Source organism: Callospermophilus lateralis, chromosome 9 (assembly GCF_048772815.1).
Source record: "Callospermophilus lateralis isolate mCalLat2 chromosome 9, mCalLat2.hap1, whole genome shotgun sequence".
NCBI classification, from domain to species: domain Eukaryota; kingdom Metazoa; phylum Chordata; class Mammalia; order Rodentia; family Sciuridae; genus Callospermophilus; species Callospermophilus lateralis.
The window spans coordinates 105,051,933-105,079,158 of NC_135313.1; the positions used below are offsets into that span (position 1 = coordinate 105,051,933).

At 34.8% G+C, this 27,226-nt stretch overlaps 1 protein-coding gene across 2 annotated transcripts in view; it reads right to left on the reverse strand.

The window, feature by feature from the left end:
- Positions 1-27,226, reverse strand: part of Dpp10 (dipeptidyl peptidase like 10) — a 622,276-nt gene that overhangs the window by 84,214 nt on the left and 510,836 nt on the right. For both annotated transcript variants that reach the window (XM_076865657.2, XM_076865658.2), the window contains 2 exons: positions 14,486-14,606; positions 3,185-3,339 (listed from right to left, as the gene is read on the reverse strand). In XM_076865657.2, the coding sequence (XP_076721772.2) occupies positions 3,185-3,339; positions 14,486-14,606 (276 nt within the window). The remainder of the gene's footprint in view (positions 1-3,184; positions 3,340-14,485; positions 14,607-27,226) is intronic.

Genomic DNA, 27,226 nt, shown 5'->3' on the forward strand with positions numbered 1-27,226 from the left:
TTAGAAGAGTTCGTTTGTTTGCTTTTAATATTCACATTTGCCACAAATCCTGCAAAGCCACAGAATTCCTTCCTCTATGATTCTGAAACACAAGCCTCAATAATAATTAACCTTATTCTACTGGCAACTAAATTGTCATTAAATGAGATAATGTTTTAATTAAGAAGATTAACCTGAGGTCACAGAGATAGAACTGTGCATCTCTTTCGTGCTGAATCGCTAATGATAGGGTTTTTTATGAGTTCTGAATCATGCTGAATTAAGTAAAATACTAATATATTTGTTTGGCGTAAGTATTTCATTAGTAAATTTGACCACACTGGGTATTTGCCACACTCATTTTAATCCAGTTTAATTTGAAACACAATTTAGTATGAACTCAATGTGTTATTTCAATTTCTAAAGTACCACTTTCTGAAAGTTTATTGCATAGGAGCAAATTGAAACAATACATTTGTTAAGGAAAAAAAAAAAACTAGCACACATTGTTCTAAACCAGAGTAGAATATAATATGTTTGAAAATTAAAGTAACATACCCAAAATATTCTGAGAACAAGGACCAAAATCTAGCTCTACTTTCTTTGAGTCTTACACACCTGGGCTGGTGTTTCAAATAACAACCATTTGAGGACTAGGGTGTATCCACTTAGTTTGTCTGCTAGGATATTTGCTTACTACTTATTTTTAATCCTTTTTAATAGTAATCATCAATACTCAGGACCCTCACCATGTTATATTTACACATTACAGGTGAGAAACTAAGAATGCTACATGTATATAGCCAGGCAATTAGGAGCAAATGTAGCAAATAGATCACCAGATATTTGGTAACTTGACAAAAAGATATTTTGATTTCATCAATGTCTCCTGAAATACAAGATGACCTCTGGTAGTTTTACTGAGAGGAATGGAATCAATAAGTTCGAGTTATTTTCCTATTCTTAAAAATAGCTGTGACTTTTTATAAAAGTCCTTAACCTTTTAGAATCTCTGCCTTTTATAAAACATAGGCAATTGTGATAAAGACCATATGAGAAAAACTAGTGAAGTCTTCCTGCAAACATATTGTATTATTAACATCTGTAATTTATGTAAACATCATTATGTGCTGTTAAATTATTGATGAAATAACAGATTATTAAATAATTAAGTGTCTAGATTTGTATCCTGTGTCTTCTGAAATACTGATCTTACATTTCAACTTTTCTCAGATGTTTCTATTTGCTCACTCCTTGGCTTCAGTCTTGCTAAAGTTGTGAGGCCTGTTAGTCTCCAAGTTCAAGCACACTGGGTCCATAAGGCAATTTGAAGAATGTAGCTAATGTACATGTCTTTTATGTGAATTACCAAATTCTCACTCCTCTTGGAAAATGAATTGAAAAGCGCTGTCCCACCTGTGGGGCTGATTTTATCCCCTTTGTTCAGTGTGCACTGGACAGCTGGATGTGCCTTTCACAGTATATCACTAGCTCTCCATTTTATACTTAAATTGCCATGTAAACTTTAATCATTTCCAGTAAACCAAACAAAGTCTTTTCAATTTTGATCTGGAAAGAAAAGGCGTACTGGTATGCTAAATAGGCACAAACTATCAAACACACATACACACACACACACACACACACACACAAAGCTAAATTTATAATTGGAGAAGTCATAAAGTCATAAGAACTTTTCTTAGAGTACAATAAAAATCTCCTTGTGAATATGGATTATTTTGTTGTGAAGTCTGATCGCCATTTTCTCCTGAAAGCACAAAGTAAATTTGCCTTCTAGTCTTTATCCAGAGAAGACCCTAAAAATAACATTTCAAAATCATAGAAGCCAATTTCTCTCCAACTTGCATTTAATACTATAACCGTCAAAAGGAAGATAGAGAGGGCAGAAGCTCCTGGAGGGAAATGCTCATCATAGTCCTGATTTCCCATACTCAGGCCTCTCCTACTTTCTTTCCTGGATAACTTGAGTCTGGTGAATGGCAGGATAAGAAGGAAAGCATGAAGGACCTGGCCCCACACTGGCCATACCTTCACTGCATCTAGAGTAACAACTGTGATAGAAATTTGCCCAGTGTGCTGTGCTCAGTTAATACAGTGCACAAATTCAAAGGGAGAAAACCTGTGGAGCTTGGGAAAAACAAAGTGCAGCTCTTTAAAGGAGTAGCTTCAAAACAGCTTCTAAATGAAATCAGCCCCTGTTCTCTAATTAGATCCAAAATACATAAAGTGGCATTTTAGAAATTTTCTACAAGACATCTTTACATGATTAAAGCATGTGGCCCTTACCATGAGCCATTTTCTTTGTTGCATAAGCATAAGGGGGGAATGAAGTCATAAAAAGAGATCTTCGGGAATTTAGGGTGGCCTACAATAGAAACACAATGCACTATGCTTTTGCAAGCCACTCCCAAGAGGCCACAGTCAATACTTGAAAATAATTTTACTGTCTGGGTAGGATTTCCATATTCTCTCACCCAGGAAGAAAACCCTATCATTTATCCTATCTATCCCTGGCTATGATTCAACACAGGCATTTCTTAAACCATGTTCCAGAGTATGCACTGCCAAAATAATGCTGATATTAATACTAATACTAATAAATTTTTTATGCTTAGTCTATTCTTTATTGGTAATTCTTTATGCTTTGTCTGTTCTTCATCAAGATTCTTCATGCTTAGTATATTACTTACTGGGATTCTTTATGCTCAGTCAATTTTTATAGGAGATTTATAATACACATTAACATATAGTATATTAAGTGCTCTATGAAATCATCTGAAAGAAGCTTTTTTTTTTAAGCTAAGAACTTCCAACTTGTTTGATCAGACCACTTTCCCCTCTCTTAAAAATACCTACTTGCAACTCCTAGATTAATCTTTGGAGTTATGCTAACATCAGTTCTGTATTTTACCTATTCTCACCCTCGTTCCAATAAGGAAGGTGAGAAAAACAAGAATGAGAAGCAGAAGGAAAAACATGTAGCCAAAGCAAAAGTTCTGATGCCTCCAAATCATCTCTCCCTCTTTCAACCCAGTATTTTGGCTTCTCTATTAAGAAATAATTCATCTATCTCCAAGTAAGAGAAGCTTTTTCGTAAAAGATAACTTGCTCGTGAACCCAGCACATTATCTATCAAGTCTCTCATGCTGACAGAAAAACAAACTAGCACTTTCACATTTCTTACCTTGGGATATGGATACTGCTTTGCCTTGGGATACAATGCTCCAGTATACCGAGGGATAACCATATTAGGCACCAGGGAGTCATTTATCATCAAGAAGGCAAGCCTTTCTCCATCCGGGGACCACCAGTGGGCGATGTGAGAATGCAGAAGTTCCTCTAGAATAAATAAGTGTTATTTGAAACCAACTGTAGAGATGTGGGCTCAGTGACCCACAAAAATCTGTCCTTGAAACCTCCATCGCACACATATATTTTCTGGATAGCATGCTGGATTTTTATCAACTTCCCTGAGAATTCCCTTTTTCAGAGCCACCTTCTAGGCTCAGGAAAAAATATATGCAGAAGGAGAGTATGAAACAATAGAGTCATGATTTCATTCATCACTGGCAATGTGGACAGGTTTATGGAAGACCTATTACAGTAGACAGAATGAGAATAGTGACTAAAGGGTGAGAAATGGCCTAAAACCACATGCATGTTACCACGAATTCATATTTGCATGTGACTATTTTCCATTCTCTGAAGAAATGAATTAAGAACTCACTAAAATTCATTAACTGTTTTAAGCTCTAAGGAAGAATAAGAAATACACTGGATATCTTTCTTTCATGTAACCCAAGAACCACTATGCACTTTTCCACACCAGCTTTCTGGCTCAGAAAGTTAATCTATGTGAACTACATCAAAAGGGCCCCCATGCCCTCTGGCTTCCAGAGGACAGATCATTATAATGCTTTGGCAGGAGAATAGAAGGAAGAGAGTAAAGCCAGGTTACTTATTCTCTCAGTTCCATGCTGCAATGTCACCTCAGGCTGGCTGTGAACTTTAAATGATGTCACTACTCTGTCGAAGCAGTCTCCTCCACACAATTTTCTCCTCTAGTAGTGAGGTGGCTGCTACTAGTTAAGATTATAGCACTTTTCTTTGTGTATTCCTTATGCCTTTTTTTTTTTGTAAATGTTCTTTTTGCAAACAAACTAATTATCTTACTGAATGTGTCAGCTCTTTTGGGGGGGATCCTGATAGAGTTCAGAAGTAGTCTTAGAAGATAGATCTTCAAATTATATTTTGAGATTAGCCTTTCTTATTATATACCATATATATCATATATGGAATATAATTATATATATATAATTATATTCCAAATACAAATACATGTGGAATATGATAATAACATTTCTAGAGGAAATTGGAGCATAGATGATCCATCACAGGAGATGGAGTTGTTAGTAATCAGTTGCCACTACTGGTGACATTGGAAGACATACTGGTAATGGGGAGAGTTGTTGAAAGAACTAGTGTTTATGACACTTAGTTGCAACAAAAACAATGGTGATTAGAGACTGAAATGCAGTTAACATGATTTTTCTGACAACCCAGAGTAATTGCCTAGGGGGAAAAAAGAGAGAGAGAGAGAGAGGGAGGGAGGGAGGGAGGGAGGGAGGGAGAGAGAGAGAGAGAGAGAGAGAGAGAGAGAGAGAGAAATTGAAACTATGACTGTGAAATTAGGACTGCACATAGAGAATAAAGGGTCACAATGGAATCATTGAGAGTCCATTTCTGCTTAGGGGGAAAAATGTGGCTGAGGTCCAAAATAACATAGGAATGGGAGACTATCTGCACCCAGATTAGAAGCTCAACTCCCTGTGCGATTTTAAGCTAAGATATTAGAAAAGAGAATTTGGGACTCTCACACATCAGCTAAGAGAAGAAGCATTTTTTTTCTCTCAACCAGTTTCATATAAAGCATATTGTGCTATATACGATATATAATATATATGACATATATATATATATATATATATATATATAATATAGCACAAGTAATTGTGCTATATTATACTGCTATATGCAACTGATTTTATGGTTAAATATTTTGAACCTCATAATTCTCACAGATCTTCTCACTGACAGAGACAACATCTATATAAGAAAATTAGAACTCTTCTGCATAATGGCAGGGAATTGGAAACAAATGTCTTTGAAAGTTTGAGTCTGAAATGCTGGGGAAGTTTTTAGATACCTAGTAGTCTATGACACATCAGGTATCTTCTCACAAGACAGAAAAATTCTTGGGATCACACGTGTGTGCAAAAGTAAAGAGGAATTAGACTCTCCTGGATTTTGAAGACAATGCAAACCATATTTTAACATTTTGCTCTGTTCTATTTCCCAGGTGACTTGTAAGGCTGCCAGTTCTGAGTTGGATTTGAGCAATAGAGGACTCTGCAATGGAGATATGTCATGTTGCAACTTTGTCTCCCTTCTGCACTTTGTGACAAAGCAGATGCAATGATCATGTGACTGCCCATGACAGAGAGAGGGGCTATGTGGAGTCTTTGGCACTCCCATATGATAATCACAGCACAGGCATTTCACACTTTGAAGAAAGACCATTCATTCTCTCTTGTGTTAAGGAATATTACTTATTTCATAAGCAGTTCTGTATTGGGCTCTGGTTGAGAAAATTAACCTGACTATGGGTTATCAACTGACTCTGAAATCCATACTCCCACTCAAAACCAGTTATCATCTGATCCATGACCATACAACTGAACACGTACAGCAACATCCTACTATAAAATAAAAGTCTTATACATGGGATTGGGCTAGAAAGCACATAGGACTTTCCATAGTATTGCTTCACCTTCTAACCCTCATCTCACACCTATGCCCTAGGGTGTGTTTTCTGAAACAGACTGACAGAGGACAAATAAACATTGGCTTGGTTTCTGGGTAGGCCTGCATGATGTACATGAGCAAGCAGGAGTTAGATAGATTCTATAGTACCATCTGACTCACAAGAGCCATTGAGGCATTGAAAGACAGTAATGAACATGTCTTCCAATTGGCAAAATCTCAAACCAAATATTTAGTTGTCCACTTTTTTTGAAGAAAATTTGGCTTGAAGAATGAATTCATTCTGACTCATGCATGGTAACTAATAATAAGCTACCTTATGAGAGACTGGGGAAGAGTAAAACTAGAAAATTAGTGCCAAGGATGTTTATGAAAGATAAGTGGACCGATTTATCATAAGAGGTAAATATTTAAGAATATGAAGATACTAGTTTCCAACTTAATGTTTACCAAAGCACATCCACAACTAAAAGTGGCTACCAGTAATTAAATGAACAAGATGACATCCCCATGAATGTCAATCAGCCTTTGGCTCTCTCACCTACCTGGTAATGGCAGCCACCATCACTGATCTTTGGTATAATAAAATTTCCCAGTAAGTCTATGTGACAAACTGGTGGCAGATGGATTACATGAAACCATTCCATTAGTAATGGGCAGCATTTGTGTCATGCAGAGAGAAACATATACTGGGAGTGAATTTGCCTTTGCTATGTACAATCCTGTCACTTCTACTATATGTGGACTTAATGAAAAATATATCCATCTTACACGAAAACTTCCAAACAGCATAGGCAGGAGGGACAATTCTAGAAAAATCAGGACAGAAGTTGTAAAATCATCAGTCATTATGCCAATAACCCATTCAATACATTTTAAAGTGAAAGCTGAAATTTCTTCCCTGAATATTTTGAATTTATTATGACTAAAAAGAAACAAACAAAAGAAAATAATAACAGAAAACACTTTCACTGCATTGACATTGGGTCAATGACACATCTCATTTACAAGAAATAAAATGTGTCTTAACTATTCAAAAGAGGTCATACAAGTATATATTGAGAACTTAGGACATTCACAAATACGTCTTTGTCCAGGGGTTCCAATTAATAAAAAAAAAATGTTATCAATTTGCTTAAGAAAATTAAACAAAGGAATAAGATTTTGTAGGAATAAAGTTTTGGTCAACATGATAAAAAATAAAGGGAAAAGGATCAGTAGTCAAAGAAGGCAGTCATGATTATTGCCTAATGCCACATGATAAACTAATTTATTCTGTTAATGGGAGTATTTGCTGCACAACTGTATATGAAAAAGATGAGTGGTTGTTGTATTTGTAAATTCCATATCTAACACTGAACTGATACTATCCAGCAGAGAAACAGTAACAGATGGAACTTTGTGTGCTCCTCTTTCAGGGACATAAACTTTTAATTAGACTAATAAGAATATTCCTTTGGTCTCTGACTTTTCATCGGGTATGACCAATATGAAACCCAGGCAAATCAAATGAAGGGAGGAAATGAGTGCATGGGATTTTATTCTTGGCTCCCATATATTGAAATCGTGTGTCTGGTTGTATTCCTCATCCAAACTCATTATTTCTTTTGCTGTGAAAAATATTCAGGATTTCCTCCTCCTAGATCCTGATGACTGCTGCCTCTGCTTTCCACTCCAGGTGTTAATAAGCAAACCACTACTAGCCAGAGGTTGCTGCATAACCCTTGTCCTTGATGAGTGGCCCCTTTAGAGATAAAACCTCTTCAGGGTTTTGAGTGAGTGTCCCTCAAAGATACATGTGTCAAAGGCTCATCCCAAGGTGGCACTACTGGGAACTGGTGGAAGCTTTAGTGGTGAGGCTGGTGAGAGACCCTTAGGCCACTGGGGTTGTGCCCTTCAAGGGTACTGTGGGATCCCAGTCTTGGGATGCATTCCTATGGTGACGTGCTACCCTTAAAGAGGCTCAAACTGATGGGGCCACCTGATTGTGGACTGGGACCTCCAGAGTGGTGAGCCAAACCAAATTTTTCCCTTTATAAGTTAATTGTCTCAGGTATTTGTTGTAGTAATGCAAAGATGGCTGATACACCTTCCTTAAATTATTTGCTTTTGTATGTGCTATTGTTTTCTAAGTGGTTTTGATTCATACAAACAATTATAATTCAGTTGAAGAAATGATTTACACAGGACACACTGAAGAAAAAATATGTATGATGAGAGTCAATTAATTATAAGTTTTAAGACCTATGAAACTTAAGTGTGCAAAGAAATCCTATTGGTTAAAGTCAGCACTCTGGGTTTCTGAGGGATGGATCCTATCACAGGGGCTAAGGTATGTATGACAGTACTTTCCACAAGGAAGCATGGTATAAAACCTCAGAGCACTGGTATACCCAAATAGAAATTGGGTATAACCAACTCTCATTTATTTCACATCGAACTTGACTAATATTCTACTCCACAAAAATGTTATCACATAAAAACCACAAATGCAGGGGCTGGGATGTGGCTTAAGTGGCAGCCCGCTTGCCTAGCATGCATGAGGCACTGGGTTCGATTCTCAGTACTACATAAAAAGAAAATAAGGATATTGTGTCCACCTAAAACTAAAAAATAAATATTAAAAAAAACCCACAAATGCAAAGAGATATGCAATTTTTTCAGATGAAAAACTAAAGTTAACTGGAAAGAGATGTTGAATAGAATAATCTAATATGCATTTGCTTTACAGTTATTCTGGATAAGGCACAGCTTCTTTAATTGCAACTAAGAGGGACATTTACTCAAGGATTAAAACTTCCAACGTTAATTATATTGTATTATTTACAAACAATTTATTTTTACAAATTGCATTCCATTCCAATTTAGTGTAGGTTTGGCTCTTCATTGTTTTTATTATTCTGATTTAGGAAATCTCACTGCAGAGCAGATGGAGTTTGCAGCACATGTGGCTTTATATCACAGACACTTAAAAACAGGCTCAACACAAAGCATTTCCAGAAAACTAAGATATGATCCTTGCGTTCAGATTAACATGCTTTTCGAAAAAGCAAGCTGATTTTATCCATTTATAATCAATTTAGACAGAATTTCTTAAGCATGTATTTCCATCCCTGTGAGCCTGTGGTTAATGCTTTCCCTTTATTTTCTACATTTCCCTGTCAATTTTCTTGATCTATATTCATAGTCTTATCATTTCCTTCATAGGCTCCCATGCACTGCAGTCTTGTTCTGTTCCCATCAATTCACAGATTTTGCTCCTGTCAAGGTCATGGGTAATCAAGTAGCAATCTGAATTCTTAGTTTGCTTGACCTCTACAGACTCAGCACTGTTGATAACCAGGCATTTCTCTGGCTTCGTGGCTGCATCACTATCTTTAAAAAAAAAAACAAAAAAACTTATCTGTCACAGTCTAGTTATACTGACTCTCAGTGAGTGTTCAATAAAATTCTGATGAATCAATGAGGAATAAATATGACTTCATGTATCCAAGAGAAGGAAGAAAGTAAAGTGAAAAATAGGTATTTTTGAGCAGTTCTCATTAAATGAAAAAAGTGCAACAACTGCAATCTGTCAAAAAGGATATTGTTTATCCCGTAATATTTTTTCTATTTTCTCCATTCTTGCAAATCAATACAAGAACCATTTCTTCTACAAAGCACCTTAAAATCCTCTATCACATCAAATTTATTTTTTGTTTGTTTTGTTTTTCAAACTGGGGAATGATCACAGGGGTGATTTACACTGAGCTACATCCCCAGTTCTTTCATAATTTTTTATTTTGAGACAGGCTCTTGCCAGGTTGCTTAGGGCTTCACTAACTTGATTTCCTAGCTTCAAATTTGTGATGCTCCAGCCTCTGCCTATTGAATCTTAGGAATTATAGGCATGGGCCACCATGCTTGGCATATAAAACTTGATTTTATTTATAATTCTATTTAGTATGCTTACATAGGTTATTTTTATACTTCTCTTTTTCACATTGTGAATGGTTTATTATATATTAGTTTTTTACTGTTTATCATTTCACTAACTTGTAAACAGTCAAAATTCTTACTCTTCATTGTATTGTTCTCAGATAATCTTTTGTTAAATATTTTTTTTTTAGTTTTCAATGGACTTCTATTTTTACAAATTGCATTTATTTATATGCTGTGCTGAGAATTGAACCCAGTGCCTCACATATGCTAGGCAAAGGTTATGCCACTGAGCTACCACTCCAGCCCCCCGCTTTTTAAAAACTATTTTTAGTTTTCAATGCACCTCTATTTTATTTATACTCAGATAATCTTTGACAGATATCTTTGCTCACCTGTTATTCCCTGAAGTTCAGAGAATAATTTCTTTAAAATATGACAATCTAAAGTATATTCATAAATCATTTAAGCACATTAGTCTCATTACTCTATAGACTTAAATAATTTAAAGCAAGTCATTTTTTTTCCTACTTAATAGAGTAAATGCTTTCTGGAAATTTTCAAAGCTGTGAACTTGGCAATTATATACTTTTTTAACAAAACTTAAAAGATTTTTTTAAAAAGATCAACTTTGATATGTTACCTCATTTAGTTATAATACAAAGTACATGATGCACATGGGTGTGCTTTGTGTAAACAATATTTAAATTTATCTCCCATTCTAAGAGTTTTATTATTTCTCTGAATTTCACCATCCCTTTAAAACATCATATTCTATATGTCTTTATTTTCTTTAGGAACTGAATAATGATAAGAATGAAACAAAGAAGCTTTAAAATGACACTTTTAAAGATTCCATGGTAGTGACTGTGGTTGAGAGCAACACCCACAATCACAATGTGGCCTATTCCAAAAAGATTAAGCCCTATCCTTAAAGTTTGCCATAAAAAAACATTTTATTATCTTTTGTGTGATTCCTCTTATCTTTTTCTCCCATAACATTTCTAGAAGGTTAATTTCAATCTTTGAAAACATGTTACATATTACTTCCTGAACCTCCCACACAGGTTAGATTATAATTGAGTTCTGAAAATAAAATGATCTCCACACTAGAACTATACACACAGCACTGACCATCACATGTATTCCCCAGGGCATGTTGCTGTGTCCCTCAATGCATGAAGGAAAGTTCTGGAACCGGAGCGGTTGGCACATCAGACAAGCAAGTGATATGGGAGATTAACATGTGTATGGGACTCTGGCAGCACAGGTTGGGGATGAAAGGCAAAATGTTAAGGGAGAATCAGTGACATCCAAATTAAGCCCCTCTGCCAAATTTTATCAATGATTCCCTTGAAAAGATTCTTTCTGGCAATGAAGTAGAACATTGAATAATTCCACTGACAGTAGCATGTAAAGCCCTTGAATAAGGAAAAGATTAGTAAAAATTTAAGGCTTAGGGCCCCAGATGTGGCCATGTCATGGGACCCAGGGGAAGCAAACACCAACAAATATGGTACCCTGCTGCCTAAGCAATGGCTTTGGAAACAGAAGACATTCAAAGATCAACTCTGCCACTCATCAGCTCTGAGACCTTATCCAAGTCACTTGTGCTCCCTGAGCCTTGGTTTCTTCAATAAGCAGTGCTGTAAGGATTAAATCAGATACAAATGGGAGATTTCCTAGTCGATTTGGAACATAGCGGCCAAAGTGTCAAGTTCAATTTGAGTGACAGAAACTATATATATATAGTGACAGAAACTATATATATAAGTGATATATATATATATATATCACTTCCCTTTTGGAACCTTTGAGACCTACAGTGTCATCACAAAGGATTTTGTTACCTGTTTGTTCTGCCCCCTCCCAAACCTCAAGACACTGTTCATTCTCAGTGTAGATACACATTTTAATTATCTCAAATTTCTTTGTTAGCTAATGGTCTCCAATACTGTCCCTTAAATTTTCCTTAAAAGTGGAATGCCCATAACCTACATGAAGCTTCCCCAATTGGACAGTGGCTTAAGTCATCTTAATCAGGGTCCAAATCAGCAAAATAGGCCCAGTCTACACTGCATATACATCTCATTGATTTCAAAGCTCATTGATGCTAAGGATCACACGGCATTGCCCAACATAGCATTGCCACTATACTGAAATGGCCACATTTCTATTAACTCCTCTCCTCCCTGAAATTCACTCCTTGTTAGTGCTCGCTCACTGTGTCTGCCACCACCATTTACTAGTGACCCAAACCAGAAGTCATAGAGTCATTCTTGACGTGTTCTCATGCGCCCCATCTGCTCAGCCACTAAGACCTAACTATTTTACTGCCTCATCAATTTCAGAATCCTCCCTCCTTCTAACTGTTTTAACCCCAGTTCCAATGCTCATTATCTCCTGATAGAGCATAGAAAAAGCCTTATAGCTGCTCACTGGTCCTTTCCACTATTAGATCCCAGCTTCACACCATAACCAGTATCCTTTATGTACACGGATGACTCAATCTCATCACTCTTGTACTTGAAAAGCTCTACTAATTTCCACATTTATTAGTAGAAACATAATTGAAACCCCAGATCATTGTGGGAGGTCCCTGTTTTCTAGTTCTTACTGTCTTCCTCTGTCCCAAATTTTATACCTTGATAATAGAATGTAGATTCGGTTCCCTAGCACACACGGTGCTATTTAACCCTTCTGTGTTTTTGCAAGCTATTACCTCTGCATGGATTTTCCTTCCTAATGACTTATTCTCATATGTAATTCTTCTTAATTTTTAGGCTGAGAAATGAAATGAAAATATTTGAAAATCCCTGAAATTTGAATGGCCCAAGTCGTATTTCTTCATTCTTCCAGAGAATCCTGTGTTGACCATAAGTCAAGCACTCACCACACTGAATTCATCCATTCTTTTTTTTTTTCACTTTTTGGTCTCTCGCACAGTATCAATGACATAAAGTTGAAAGTCTTATCTTAGCCTCTGTGCTCCTTTAGGTAAGGGCATCTTGTAGCTCCAGCTAGTCAAATCCCCAAACCTACCCAAGCATGTTCTCCACCTATTTTGTTTTGTTTTTCCAATATAGTGGACCATTCCAGGCCTCTCTAAAACTTACCTTTTTGAAATCGGAAATTCAGAGTCAGCTTCTGAAACTCTCAACCAAAGAACCCTTCTTATCTACTTGTGTATTCCTTTGTTGCCACTGTTGTTTTGCTCCTTCATGGCATAATAATTGCTGATATTCAGTGTAGCTCTCACTGCTTCTCAAAATAAAGCATGGCCTCTAAAAATCTTTCATTATTTGATGCTGGCATGTATACAGAAATCTATTATAGATATAAATAGACTTGTACACATACACACACATATATATATAAATCTCAAGGACTACAACTTGTAAATTTCAAGGACTACAACAATTTTAATAACATCTCTCTGCCTAGCAAAAATCTTTCACTTGAATATAAGGTCTCAAGGCTATATATATATATATATATATATATATATATATATATAGCCTTGAGACTACAAGTGAAAATTTTTGCTAGGCAGAGAGATGTTATTAAAATTGTTGTAGTCTTGAAATTTACAAGTTGTAGTCCTCTGAGATTTCTATATATACTATGTGAGTGTATGTGTACCAAGTCTATTTTATCCTTCCATAATAGATTTCTGTTATACATGCCCACGCGTTCAAGAAATAAAATCACTTTTCTGTATGATTCCTGGTTTTATCATTTATAATCAAACAGATTTACTTTAAGTGTTGACATGTTTTGCCAAGATCAGTTGCAGAATCTGAAAATCAGGGTTTAAACTCAGGCTTTCAGTCTTTCTCAGGCAATATATACCTAGATCTCAGCTAGTCAGTTGATAACTGATACATGATCAAAACTAGAGGGAGGGCTGGGATTGTGGCTCAGCAGTAGAGCACTCGTCTTGCATGTGCGAGGCCCTGGGTTCCATCTCAGCATCACATAAAAATAAATAAACAAAATAAAGGTATGGCGTCCAGCTACTTCTAAAAACTAAATGTTAAAAAAAAATAGAGGGAGGTTTTCAGCATCTCACTAATTTTTATACTATTATTATTATTTTTTTTTTTGCCATGCTAGGATTGAACTTGGGACCACACACATACTAGGCTAGCTGTCTGCCCGCCAGTGAACTACATCCTCAGCCTTTATTTTTAGCTATTACCAAAACTTGATTCAACAGTTATTGAAAAATAACTCCTCACATAGGCTTGATTTTTCTCCCTATGCAATGGCTTTTAAAATATGACAGAATGTCCCTGATGGGAATGACTAAAATCAAGTGGCTTTTATGCACTGTTTTTTTTTTTTTTTTTTGGACAGGTAAAGGCTTTTGTTTCTCCTTTTCCAGAGAATCTGAAAAATTAAGCATCTAATTCCAGAATGCTGTGAGGTAGCCATCCATTCTCGTTGGTTAAGTATCATCAACAACAAAATTTGTGTAGCTGAGACCAAGTGTGTCTGTATGTGCATTTTATATATACACTTTCAAACATATATCCAATGTGGACTCATATAAGTAGATTTAAATTACAACCAGGCAAAATGTAAACACATAAAAATATGAAAGCATGAAGGCAATTTTGAGAGGAAATGAGAAGATATAGTGCTAAATGTATTGTTCTGGTATGAATAGATTTTTTTCTTTTAGATTTTCTAGCAACATATGTCCTTTGTATTCTTTTGAAACCAAATCTGTTCAACTCACCTTCATATAACCAGTCAGCAATCCCATTAAAAATAATTCCTTCTTTTCCAGAGGATGTAAGTCGCAATGAACTGCTCTTTATATCAGGTTGGTAGTAGATATTATTTTCAAAAATATAAATCTGGATCAGAAAACATATGAACAAACAAACAAACAAAAAAACCAAACATGTTAGGATGTCTTTATTAAACTTTCATATCATATAATGATCACTGAATTAATGTTTTATCATTTGCCTACTTATAACCTTTTTTTAAAAATTTAATGCATATATTTGTATTGTAATCAATTATTAATGGCTACTTCTTTTCCTATCATATCAATATCAAGTTGTCATTTTGAAATCACATGGAAGTTGATATTGATGATTTTAAATCCATATTTTCAGCAACAATATTTCATCTACTTAATGATGTTTCTCCCATACCACAAAATTGGTTTGGCTGTGAGGTAACATTTTGTATACTCAAGAGAATAATAACCGAAATAGATGTCATTTTAGTAACAGTCAACTGACTGTTGGAAAAGCTTCAATTTTGAGTCTTTACTGTTAAAAAATGCATTTGGGGGGTCAATAAAAAATCTTCAGAAAATCTTTCAGACGCTATCCAGCTGGACTTGCAGATTCACTGATAATAAGAAATAATAAAAGTCCTTTTAACTTACATATGAAATGCACTTACACATGTACCAATATTCCTTGCCAACACTTTCTTAAATAGCATATCAATGATAAGACCTTGTGCCTGAGAGTGGTAGAGTTTTAATTTGAACACAGCATAGAGTCTCCTTCAGTAATATCAATACAACAGGCCCCAAACAGGAATGATGGTGTTCACGCAAAGTGACCTAACTTTGCTATTGATAACTCAGGATAAAATTTTGTGTAATTCACTTTGCATTGTATTTAATAACAAATGTGCTGATCCATGTTGTATTATAAGCTTCCATAGAACCAAGTTTCTTTCGTATATTAGGGGAGTCAAAAATTGTCCAGGGCAAGCCATACTTCTTTTAGCATCAAATGTTCTACCAATAAGGAAAAAGATGTAACTAGCATGGTATAGAATCATACACAAAATGGCAATTAGAGAAAACACAATCACTTCTAAAACAACTGTCTAAATAATTATTAGATCCTAGATTTCAAATCTGGGTGTGCATAGTAACAGAGCAAATTGATATTTACAGAAAATCTCATTGATATTCTATTTTGATATTGGGTATGTGGCAAGCATTTAATATTGGGTATATTTAGTTAATAATTATTATTATAAGTAAGAATATCAGTCTATGGATAAAATATCTCGAAAACAGAAGGGTACAGCATGGTGCATAAAAGCATGGACTTTACCCTCAGCTAGTCTACATTTAAAATCTAGTGACCTTGATAATTTTCTTGACCGTGGTAAACTGCAGTCCCCTCATTTGTAAAATGTGGTTAAGTTTCACACATACCATATAGATCTGTTTTGGAGTGTAAATGAGATAGTGAATATAAAATATAAAACACATGTGGCTATTCCTAAAATCAAGGCTGGTCTCATACATTAACATGGTTCAAAATCCTGAGCTTTTGGTAAGCTCTACATTCTGAATCAAAATAAAATACTCCGTGGCTTCAGCCCATCTGTAAATGATCCCCAACAACTGGCCAGTAGTCCACATTTTACCAGTTAAATACACATTAGTGTTAGGAGTCCAACAGTCACAGTGGAAGGGGGGAGGAGGATTAAATCAATTATATTTATTGTTTTCATTTCAGTTAGAAAGTTTTCAGGTAACAATACAAAACAGGAAATAAGCTTCTTATTAAAGAATATAGATCACATGTAGGCAAAAGTTTGAGAATAATATGAGGTATCATAATACTGGATGAAAGTTTGAATTAATGACTTTAAGGACTTTAATGAATTTAATTAATTAAACTCTGATAACTGAAAAAATACATTAATTTTATTCTAGCTGATTAAAGCTTAAACTATATGTCTTTTGCATACTAACTTCTTCAGTCCTTAAAAAACAAACAAACAAACAAACAAAAAAAAACAAGTGTAAACTCTTTCTTTGGGATAACCACCTCTCTTTTGTTTTTTCCCCTAAATCCAAACCCTCTAATAGCACTTGTGAGTAATGACTGCACATAACCCCCAACTATTCAACCCAAGATTTTATTAGGAAGAAGGTGACTTCACCCAAAGCAATATGATTCAAAAATCCTCCGTTTTTCAGAGGGAAAGAACTCTAAGTCAAAAATAATTAATAAAACCTCCACGACTTCAGCAGATGTATAAATTATCCCCAACTATTGACCAGTAATTACATTTATATTTGAAGAACAGATTGGATTACATCCAGAATCCATATGAAACTGACATCTGCTCCAATGTAAAAGAACAAGCAATATGGAATCAGAATTTTAATGCCATCCCACTAAAAGCTATACTACTAGAGACTGTCCACAAAATCTTTTTTTCCCCAGTAGACAAGAACAGCAACAAAAAATAGTAGCTGTTTCCATAAAAAAAAATCTACCTTTATAATTTTTAACCTCATTTCAATTACAAGATTTTTCACTGAATTGTATTATTTCACCTAATGAAAAACTCTAACCACTACCTTGACAATTTGAGAACTGCACATATTCCCAGATACTTCTCAGGCATTCTGATGAAATCAAACCGGATCCTATTTTCCATTCTGATGAAATTAAATGGGGCTTCAACTAGACTTAAATCACACTGAAAACATGACAAACAGTAATACCATGCATCCCAATGGTACTGATTAAATTGTCAAAATATTTTGATATCATTAATTCATTCCTTCAATGAGCCACCTAAAAAGCATAACAGATAGAAAGATAGGTATTTGATCAATTAAGCCTCAAATTTATAAAGCATGCCAACTATCCAGTTTCTCAAAATCAATATTCTTAATCTACCCACAAAATAACTGAAAATTGTAAAGTCACCAAAGGAAACAGGAGGATAATTGAAATACGATGTGCCGAATTATTCTGTCAGAAAATATGTAATACATGTTCCAAGAAATTATTCTAATCAATATGCTAGTCGATATTGCTCATCATCAAGAGATCAGACACAATGTGTGTCACTGATGGAAAGGAGGCTTTAAGAGCCAATTTTCAATTTACCACCTTGTCTTCCTCCTCGTGCAACACCAGCAGCTGCTCCACATGCTGAGAACTCCAGCAGCCTGGGTTACTGCGTGAGGAAGCTGTTCTAGTCAGTTTTTTCACTGCTGTGACTAAAAGACCCAACCAGAACAATTGTAAAAATGGAAAAGTTTATTTGGGGCTCATAGTTTTAGAGGTCTTAGTATATAGACAGATAGCCCCTTTCCTTGGGGCTTAAGGTAAGGCAGGACATCATGGCAGAAGAATGTGGCAGAGGGAAGCAGCTCACATGATGATCAGTAAGCAGAGAGAGAAAGAGAGAGAGAGATTACACTCTCCAGCTACAAAATTATATAACTCAAAGCCAAGCCCCCAGGATCTCACTTCCTTCATCCATACTCTACCCATCTTTCGTTTCCACCCAATTAATACCATCAAGGAATTAATTCACTGACTGGGTTCAGACTCTCATAACCCAATCATTTTTCCTGTAAACCTTCTTGCATAATCTTACACATGAGCTTTGGGGGACTCTTCAACTCCAAACCAAAGCAGAGACATTGGGCATGTCCCATTCCATACACAAGTGACATTGTGATGGACAAACAAGAAATGATCAGTTGATATTAAAGTCATGAAAATGTGAAGACCTTGAGTAAGCACAGTGTTAATGAGTCTACTGTGACTAATGCAACCAGTGGAAATGGCTTGTCACAGCCACAGCCTCACAATCTTTCAGCCAGCTTAAAATAACAACAACAACAACAACAAACAGCATTGGCTATTCAATCTATGTTATCAGAAATACTACTCAAAAGCTACTTCACCTTTACTGAATTGAGTGGATTTTCATGATAATCCAAAATTAGAAAACGAATCATTAAAAAATATCCGTAAATGCCATCATAGAATCGGTAAACTTATAGTGCATTGGGGGTAGTATTTGAATTGCCTTTTTCTGTGATTTGCATCCCAGGTGGGGAAACTGTAATCAAAAATTATTCCAGATGACAGCTATGGCTGATAAGGGTAGAGGAAAGTATTGTTGTATACAGCACTTTTCCTCTGTTTATCCACTGATGGGTATTTAGATTGTTTCCATATTTGGGCTGTGGTAAATAGTGGTACAACAAACAGGGGATTGCTAATATCTTTTGAAATACTTACCTGAATTCTTTTGAGCAAATACCAAGAAGTAGAATTAGTAGATCACAAGGTTGTTTTAGTTTTAATTTTTTGAAGAAATTTCACACTATTTTCTATAGAAACTACTCTAGCTTCATTCTCACCAGCAATTTATAAGTGTACCCATTTCCCTACATGCTAGCCAATGCTTGAGTTTGGTTGTTTGTTTGGATAACAGCCATCCTTAAAAATTGTGAGGTCTTATCTCATTGTCATTTTGATTTGCATTTCCTGGTGATTAGTGACCACATTTATATTTGTATATAAATTGCAGAAGTTCATATATGAGTAATATAGAAGTTAATCTGGACTTTGGGCTACATGAATGATAGTTACTATTTAAAAAAAAAAAACTGATGATAAGAAGGGTGTTTTCCTAACATGGAAGAGTTTTCAAACTAAGAACTACTCATTTAATATGAGAGAATTCTCTGTTGTGGAAGACTGCTCCATGCATGCTAGGATGTTTAGCTGCACATCCAGCTTCCACACAAGATGCCAGTTGCAATCCCTCTGCTCAGACAGGATAACCAAAGATGTCCCCAGACATTTCCACATGTTCCTTGGCAGGGAAGAGGGGCTTGAAACCACTCCCCAGGTGAGAACTACTGATTCACAGTTAAATAATTTCTTGGCATAATCATGTTCCATATATTAAATATTTAACTTAATTCTTCAAGCCTTTAAAAGCCAATTTGTAATTTGTTGTTTGAAAGTACCTTACTAAATATCCCTGGGATTGTACATATATATGTACATTTATAATATTTCTTCCCTATCTTCAAGACTATAATTTTATATGACTGGTAGGTAAACCTCTAAATTCAATGAAGCAAAATCCAAGAATTACCAGGTTGAGTCATGAATGGCAGAGGTCAGAATGAATGATTTGGTTCACGACTTTTAAAGATACTAAATATGCATTGCATAAAGGACAGGATTGATTCTATAGGCTTAGAAAGTTAGAAAGGAAGAAACTCTATTCTAAAGACCAGAATGAGCTAAAACTAAAGCATGACTATATAGAAATATTTGGAGAAAAGTTGTAGAGGATCTATACACCCATGCTTGATCTGAAAGTTAACTGGTGCCAAACCGTAGAGCAGCTCAAATGCTAACTCAAAGTTTCTCAATATTTGACAACTTTAAATTGTTTATGAGCAGGTGCATGGTATGATCAATTTTAGGGGAATATTTAGTAAAATAATTGGTGGCAATTAAAGAATGGATGGTGAAAATGAGAGACTGATGGCAGAAAGGTAACTCTTAAACATTTTGCTTAATGGGAAGAATGATTGTTAAAATGCTGTCATTATTCCTAATGTTATGTCTAAAGTGCTTACATTTAAAAGGTAAGTTCTGAAGCACATGCTTTAGTTTCACTCACTTGCATCCTTTTATTCTCCGCCCTCCAGAGTCAATCACTGCAGCTCCTTTTAGCCTTGATGGCACATTTTTCAAATCATTTGCAGTTCTTTCCTTTTGTGCGAACCTTAGTGGCCCAAATCTGGCTCCAAAAATGTGTGTGGACCCTTTGATCTTTTGTTTTACAAGGAACATATTTTAATTTTTAATCATGCTACCTTAAAAATTTCTTTAAGAATGTATTATACTATGATAAACTAAGCATTTGTTATTAAAGTGAACTTGATGTAATAATGTGGAAATAAATGATTAGAAATATGAAGATTCTGTATTGACTGAGAGACATTATTGGGATCAAGCACTATTTTTTTCAATAAATGAAGAGTTTTCATCATACAGATAACATTAAACATTTTGAATATATATATACACACACACACACACACACACACACACACATACACATACGCACACACACACACATATATATATACATATATACATATAATTTTATAACAAAGAATAAGAATTCCTTGACATGAGGATAAGGTTCCTTCAATTCTATTATATGTATAAGATGTTATAAGATATTTAATTTTTTAATAAATAAAAATCTTTGAAATATTAACAGCATTTACCCTTAAAGGAGACGATCCCATCAAATAGTGAAAAAAAAATTCCTCTCTAAGCAATTTATACAATTTACATACAACTTCATCCTAGGAAACAGTTGAGGGATTATTATTTCTTTAAAAATTTAAGTAAAATCCTATGAATAAAAAGTCCTTATTTTGCTTTATATAATTTAGGTTCTTGATAACATGAAAGAAAGTAAAAAACAAAAGACAAATACTTGGGTATTGGAATGATAAAATGAAAGAGAGACTCCATAACGTGTAGCTAATGATGAGAAATAACAAAAATGCTCACGCACTTGAAACAACTGGTAGAAATACTTTATAAATCTTATTAATAGTTTTTTTTTTTTTACCAAAGCAGAACATATGTGCAACTGAATGACCCAGCCATGCTATTCCAAGGAACATGCCGAAGAGAAATGTATGTGAATGGGTAGACAGATTGCTGAATCTGTGCCTGTGTGTGTGTGTGTGTGTGTGTGTATACACATAAAATGCTCCTAGTATACTACTTATGAGAGCTAATAATAATTTTAAAATCAGGATAGTGATCACCCTTTGAATGAAATAGTGTCTAGTTGAAGGCAGAATAAAGGTTTTCTGGATGTGAACAATATTCTGTTTTTTCTCCAGGTACCATGTTAATGCTCATAAAGACCAGCACTGTCTACCTTATAGCATGTATGCTAAAACAAATTTAAAATGAAGTTAAAAAATATAATATGTAATTTATATTAATACTTACAAAATATTATCATAAAAATTTTTATCATTTTTTCACTAAACACCACTATGTAGCATTCAAATTTACTCTTCATAACATTCTGTATCTTTAACTTGCTGGGATATAATAAATTTTGTATGTCCATTAATATAGTACAAAATAAAGTTATGAGTACAAGTTAAATAATTTGATTATGTCTGACATTTTGGCCTTAAATAAATCTGTCTCTTGGTTATAAAGACTGCTTTCATACTGCTACAGGACCATCTCTCTGATATAAAACAACTCATTCAAATCATTCATGTCACCTTTGAATCAGTATCTGACATTCTAGAAATAGAATTACTATCAGGGAACTTTCATACTTTGACATTTGCAATTATTCATATCAGGAAGCCCTTTCAAAGTTCTTATTTCTTAAAACCTTTACAGAACATAATGCAATTTTCAGCAAGTGAAAAATATCCCTTTGTCTTAAATTCTTAATTACATAAGTCACTTTCCAGTTCCAGAGCCTAATCTTTTCTTTTATACATAAGATATATATACATATAAAAGATATATATATATATATATATATATATATATATATATATATATATATATATATATATGACAAACGGATACCAGAATAAAGTCAGTGAAAGTATCAATTATAATCTATGAATGTAATAGCAGATTGTCTTTTGGCTACATCAGACTATAAAGCTCATTTAGAGACAACATTGTGATTAATAGATCATCCTGATAACTAAAAACATTAATACATATATTTATGGGTCCAAATAAATAAGCTGGAATCCATAGGCCATAAAGTCATCAACATTATTATTAGTATAAAAAGTTCCTTGGGCACTGGTGTATGTGTCAGTGCCTGAGGATGGTACTGTCTTCTCTTTGTGAATCTGATTACTCCCCTTCCTCACTTTCTTCTTTCACTTTTCCTTCACCACTTCCTTGTCTTGCCTATTTCCCTTCTTCACCACTTCCTTGTCTTGCCTATTTCCCTTCTTTTATCCCTTCATTGTAACCCAAATAGGGGTTACAGTCACCTTCTACATATGAGGCATTGTGTTAAGCCTTGGATCCAAAAAAAATAAAAATAAAAAAAGAACTTATGATCTAATATGACTTTCCAAAGAAAGCATATGCAAATCAATGTAGATATGGTGGAAAAAATAGAACCAATAAATTAATTCAGGAGAAATAGTACTACTTTACGTGAGTGATGGCAATAGAACTTGAAATGAAAACAAATAAAATTAAAGTAAGATTTTGGAGTATTGAAGAAAAATATAGAAAAGGAATATACAAGACAGGGCTAGCTATTCAGAATGACAACTTTGTTATCTAAAAGATAAATTTATTTGTGGCCCTTTTGAGAAAATGAGATTTCTATGAGAGAGATGTGATATGATCCTGGCAATGTCAATGGCTTTTTGTAGTACTGAGGCAAGAAAGTCACTGCCCCTCTATGGAACCTTACTTTTCTTATTTGTAAAAGGAATGAATTTAGTATTTCATAGTGGTCTATAAGTTTTTTAAAAAAACAAAATCAGGATATCTGTACACAGATTTTTTAATCACTTGATCTAATAGTAATTGATCATAAAATATGTAATTAAAACTTAGAATCAAATATTCCTTTCCCAGTTTTCCTGGAAGGAAGCATAAGAATTTGAAGATGGTATGCTGTTTCTCTGTATCAGCTGCAGAGAGTGCATTTTCTCTTTGTTGGGGATTCAGTCTCTGAAATGTGTTTCAATTTTAGAGGATCCTTATATTACCTGAGTATTGATGTGCAATAAAATATGGATGGGAAGACTTGTCACCAATATAAATACATGCTTGATGAAACATCTTATGGTCATATTCCTCCACATGACTCTGAATCTTGAGGGAATAATACACAGAGAGCCTCACTTTTCCAAGGGTAGAGGTGAATGTTCATAGGTCTAAGTATCAGTTGTAGCATCCTAACAGATTTTGCTGCAGTATCTTAATCAGATTCTCCAGAACACATTCCTATGTTCAAAAATGCCTGGATCTTCATAGCTCCTGTTCATCTTCTGGTCATAGAATTCCAACCTTCTCGTTGGTTCTGAAAGCTTTCAGATATGTTTTAATGAGTTCATTTTCTGTTAAAGTGAGCCTGAGTCCATTTCTGTTGTCTACTCTCAGAATCTTAATTAACAGGTGGCATGCAACCATTTAACCTTTATACATTCATGGTAAAGAAAGTCCTTCACTATCATTTATATTGAGAGTCTTTCCAGCTAGTTGTCCTCCCTCTTATGCATCAAAAAATTAGTGAAAAATATGCTGCATATGCACTTTAGTCTCAAAAATTAAAATAATTTGTTTTCACATTTGTATCGTGACTCGTTTTATTTCAAATTGCAGTACTTAAGAGTTTCCATGAAGGAGAGTTGAGAGAGACTGGAAGAAATTTTCATATGCTTATCAATGGTTTTGTGCCTAATACTTTCCAGTTTATGGGCATGCTGATAAGAAAACAAATTGAAAAATGCAGAAGGTGGAACCAGGCTTGGCTATCTCCCATGCACATTTTCCCCACAACTCTAGACTCTTTATACTACTTCTTCATGCAATTTCAAGACATCCTTGGCCCCAAATGAAGAAATACATTTTCTTATTGCAAAACAGAAACACTCATTTTTTTGTTTTACTATATCCTTCAAAAATACTAAATACAAGTAAAATATCCATAGAAAGTGAACTTAGTAATAAAAGCTCTATGTCCAGAACTAAATTATTTATTCTGATTAATGTTCTTATGAACTTAAAATTGATTGAACTAATAAGGAAGTTAGGATGAGAATCATTTAAATTTAAGTATAACTTGGAGTCCAGAATAAAAGCAGTTGGGATACATTCCCCTGTAAGATTCTGTACAGTAAACTCTCCAGTGTTCTTCAGTTACTCTGTTACAATAGAAATACTTATGATGTATGAATATTTGCAACAAAATATACTCTAAAATCATTTGGCGGGTACAAGCATATAAGATGGTGTTAAAAGTAGTAATTTCTGATCCTTAGTAATTTATGGTTGATTGTTTACAATAAATTATTTACTGGTATGTCTGCCTTTAGTCTTCATTGGCACTCATATAATACAACAAGAAATGAGAATTTTTCTGGCAGTACTTTCACTGGGACAGTGTTCAATATGGTGGGTGAGGGATGGGGGCATGAGCTCCATAAAGTAGACAGATCAGAATCTTCTGGATGAAATTCTAAGTAAAAGTGTTCCATTCAGAACATATATTTCAATCCACCATATTATATTCTGTCTTGGTCAATCTTAAAACCTTAATATGCATTAATTTTTGTATGAAGTTGTTTGATTTGCTTCTTCCTTGGATATGACATGGACACACAAGACAGAAAAAGTGACATTGGACAGAAGAGTTAAGTATGAACCCCTGGTGAAATACCACTTCTGTCAATTGGTAATGCAAAGTGATATGGTAAATTTCACATTGTTTCAAAGGAATACATACATATGACTATTTGGGGTAAGTATTTTTAATTTACCAATGAAGAAATTTTAAGGATGAAAGAAGAGAGAAGATCACATGGTATGGGGTAGGGAGGTGTCTGGAGACATGATGGTTCATTCATTCATGTGGTTCATTCATTCATGTACAATTGTACTGAATGCTTAATGTTCACAATGTCTCAAAGATAACAAGGAATGTCATAGCTCCTGTGGTTGAACAATCCACAAATATAATGAGAAAGATAATGAAAGAGTTTATGGATTTATTTTAAAATATAGTATTTCTATAATCTAGTGAAGCTCAGTGTTACTGGAATTTAAGTAAATGGTATGAGATGGTCAGAATTTGGGGTTGGGGGTGTCAGCAAAGTCTCCAGATGAGACATGACATCATAACTGGATCCAAAAATTCCAGAAGTTATTTTGAGCTGGGAGCAAGTAAACATTATTCTAAGTGGAGTGTATAGTACAAGCAAGGCAGGTCTAGAAGGTTCAATGGTGAAATTGACGCCAGGGCAAAAGAACAGTGAGTATAGATAATGAATGATTGAGTTAGGAAAATGGGGGCCGATTCAAAAGAAAATAAAGTACTAATACCTCCAGAGCACTTCCCTTTCCTCCAACCTGTTGCCAAGGTTACTTGCCTCCAGGGAATTATTTTTCCCAATAAGGAGTTGTTGATGGAATACCTCCTGGGCACTCCTTTCCTGCCTTTCTCTGAGGCACCCCCTGGAAGGCTCCTTTCCCACCTTTTGGCCATGTAGGCAAGATAAGAGGAGAAGGGGACTTGAAGAGAAAGGCTAAAAGGGGCAGGACACCCCCACTTCCTCAGACAATAGCTTTGGAGTCAGAGTAGTCTCTCTCTCTCTCTCTCTCTCTCTCTCTCTCTCTCTCTCTCTCTCTCTCTCTCTCTCTCTCCTGTCCTTTAAATAAACCATTTTTCTGTTGCCTTGTCATTTATCGGGTGTTTAATCTTAAATATTAGGGGAACAAGGACCCGATGCTGACTTATTCTTTCCAGCAGCATCATCTCTGGTCTCAAATGCACAATCATAAAAGGATCAAGACAGAAAGCTAGAGAGTGGAATGGAGCTATGGTAAAGATATCACTCTAGGTCCATGTATGATTGCACAAATGGTGCATCTCTACACCCTGTACAACCAGAGAAATATTGCAGTCCATTTATGTATGATGAATTGAAATGCATTCTGCAGTCATGTACAACTAAGTACAACAAATAAAATTAATAATAATAAAAGAAAAAAGTTCTTGTACTTGAAAATTAAAATTCTGAAGCAATAAATTTCAAAATACTCTGCAAAAAAAAAAGCATTGGCGATAAATGTTAACTGCCTTAACAATCATCCATTTCGTGGTTTAAATGATCTTTGTGAAGAAAAAAGAATCCATCTAAAAACTTACTAGAAAAATATTAGTCCAATTTTGGAGATAAGAATATTAATAAGGTGCCATGAAAAAAAATTGTCATGATTTTAGAATTTATCACTTTATTTTCAGCTAATGTTAAAAAAAACATATTTTCTCTACACTCTACTCTAATTGAGAAGTAGAAAGAGAAATGAATTAGCAGAATCTCAACAAAACTGTAATATGAATCACTAAGGCAGAAGGATCTCAAACCGAACCACTAAACACTTTTCCCATTTGTGTTTCCTAATGTTATAGGATACAGTGTAGTAAAGAATAACCCATAACAACAGTAAATGCTCCTTGGTCGTTTACCAACTCACCTGCTGTAGCTTTCCAATGTGCACTCTAACACCACCACTCCACAACCTACCAAATTCCCTCTACTCTCAGTTAAAATTGAGTGCTTTTCACATCAGCCTGTGGTGGGAGTTGAGTGTGCTTCTTTACCCTTGATGTGCATAGTACTTTAGAACTAGAACAGATAAGACGGAGACTAGTAGACATAGAAAAGCAGATGTTTCGACAGCAGACAAGATGACTTTATGGGAAAGTCTGAACTCAGACTTCACTAATAACTTTGCATCATAACTCTTGGAGAGAAAAAATAAAACTGGGGAACAAATGAACAATGGGATACTGGATGGATGTGACCAGTCCAGGAAGTCTGCTATATAGAATGCTCATCACAAACAATATGATGTCTTGTTATAGCATTTAGCCTATAGTTTACTTT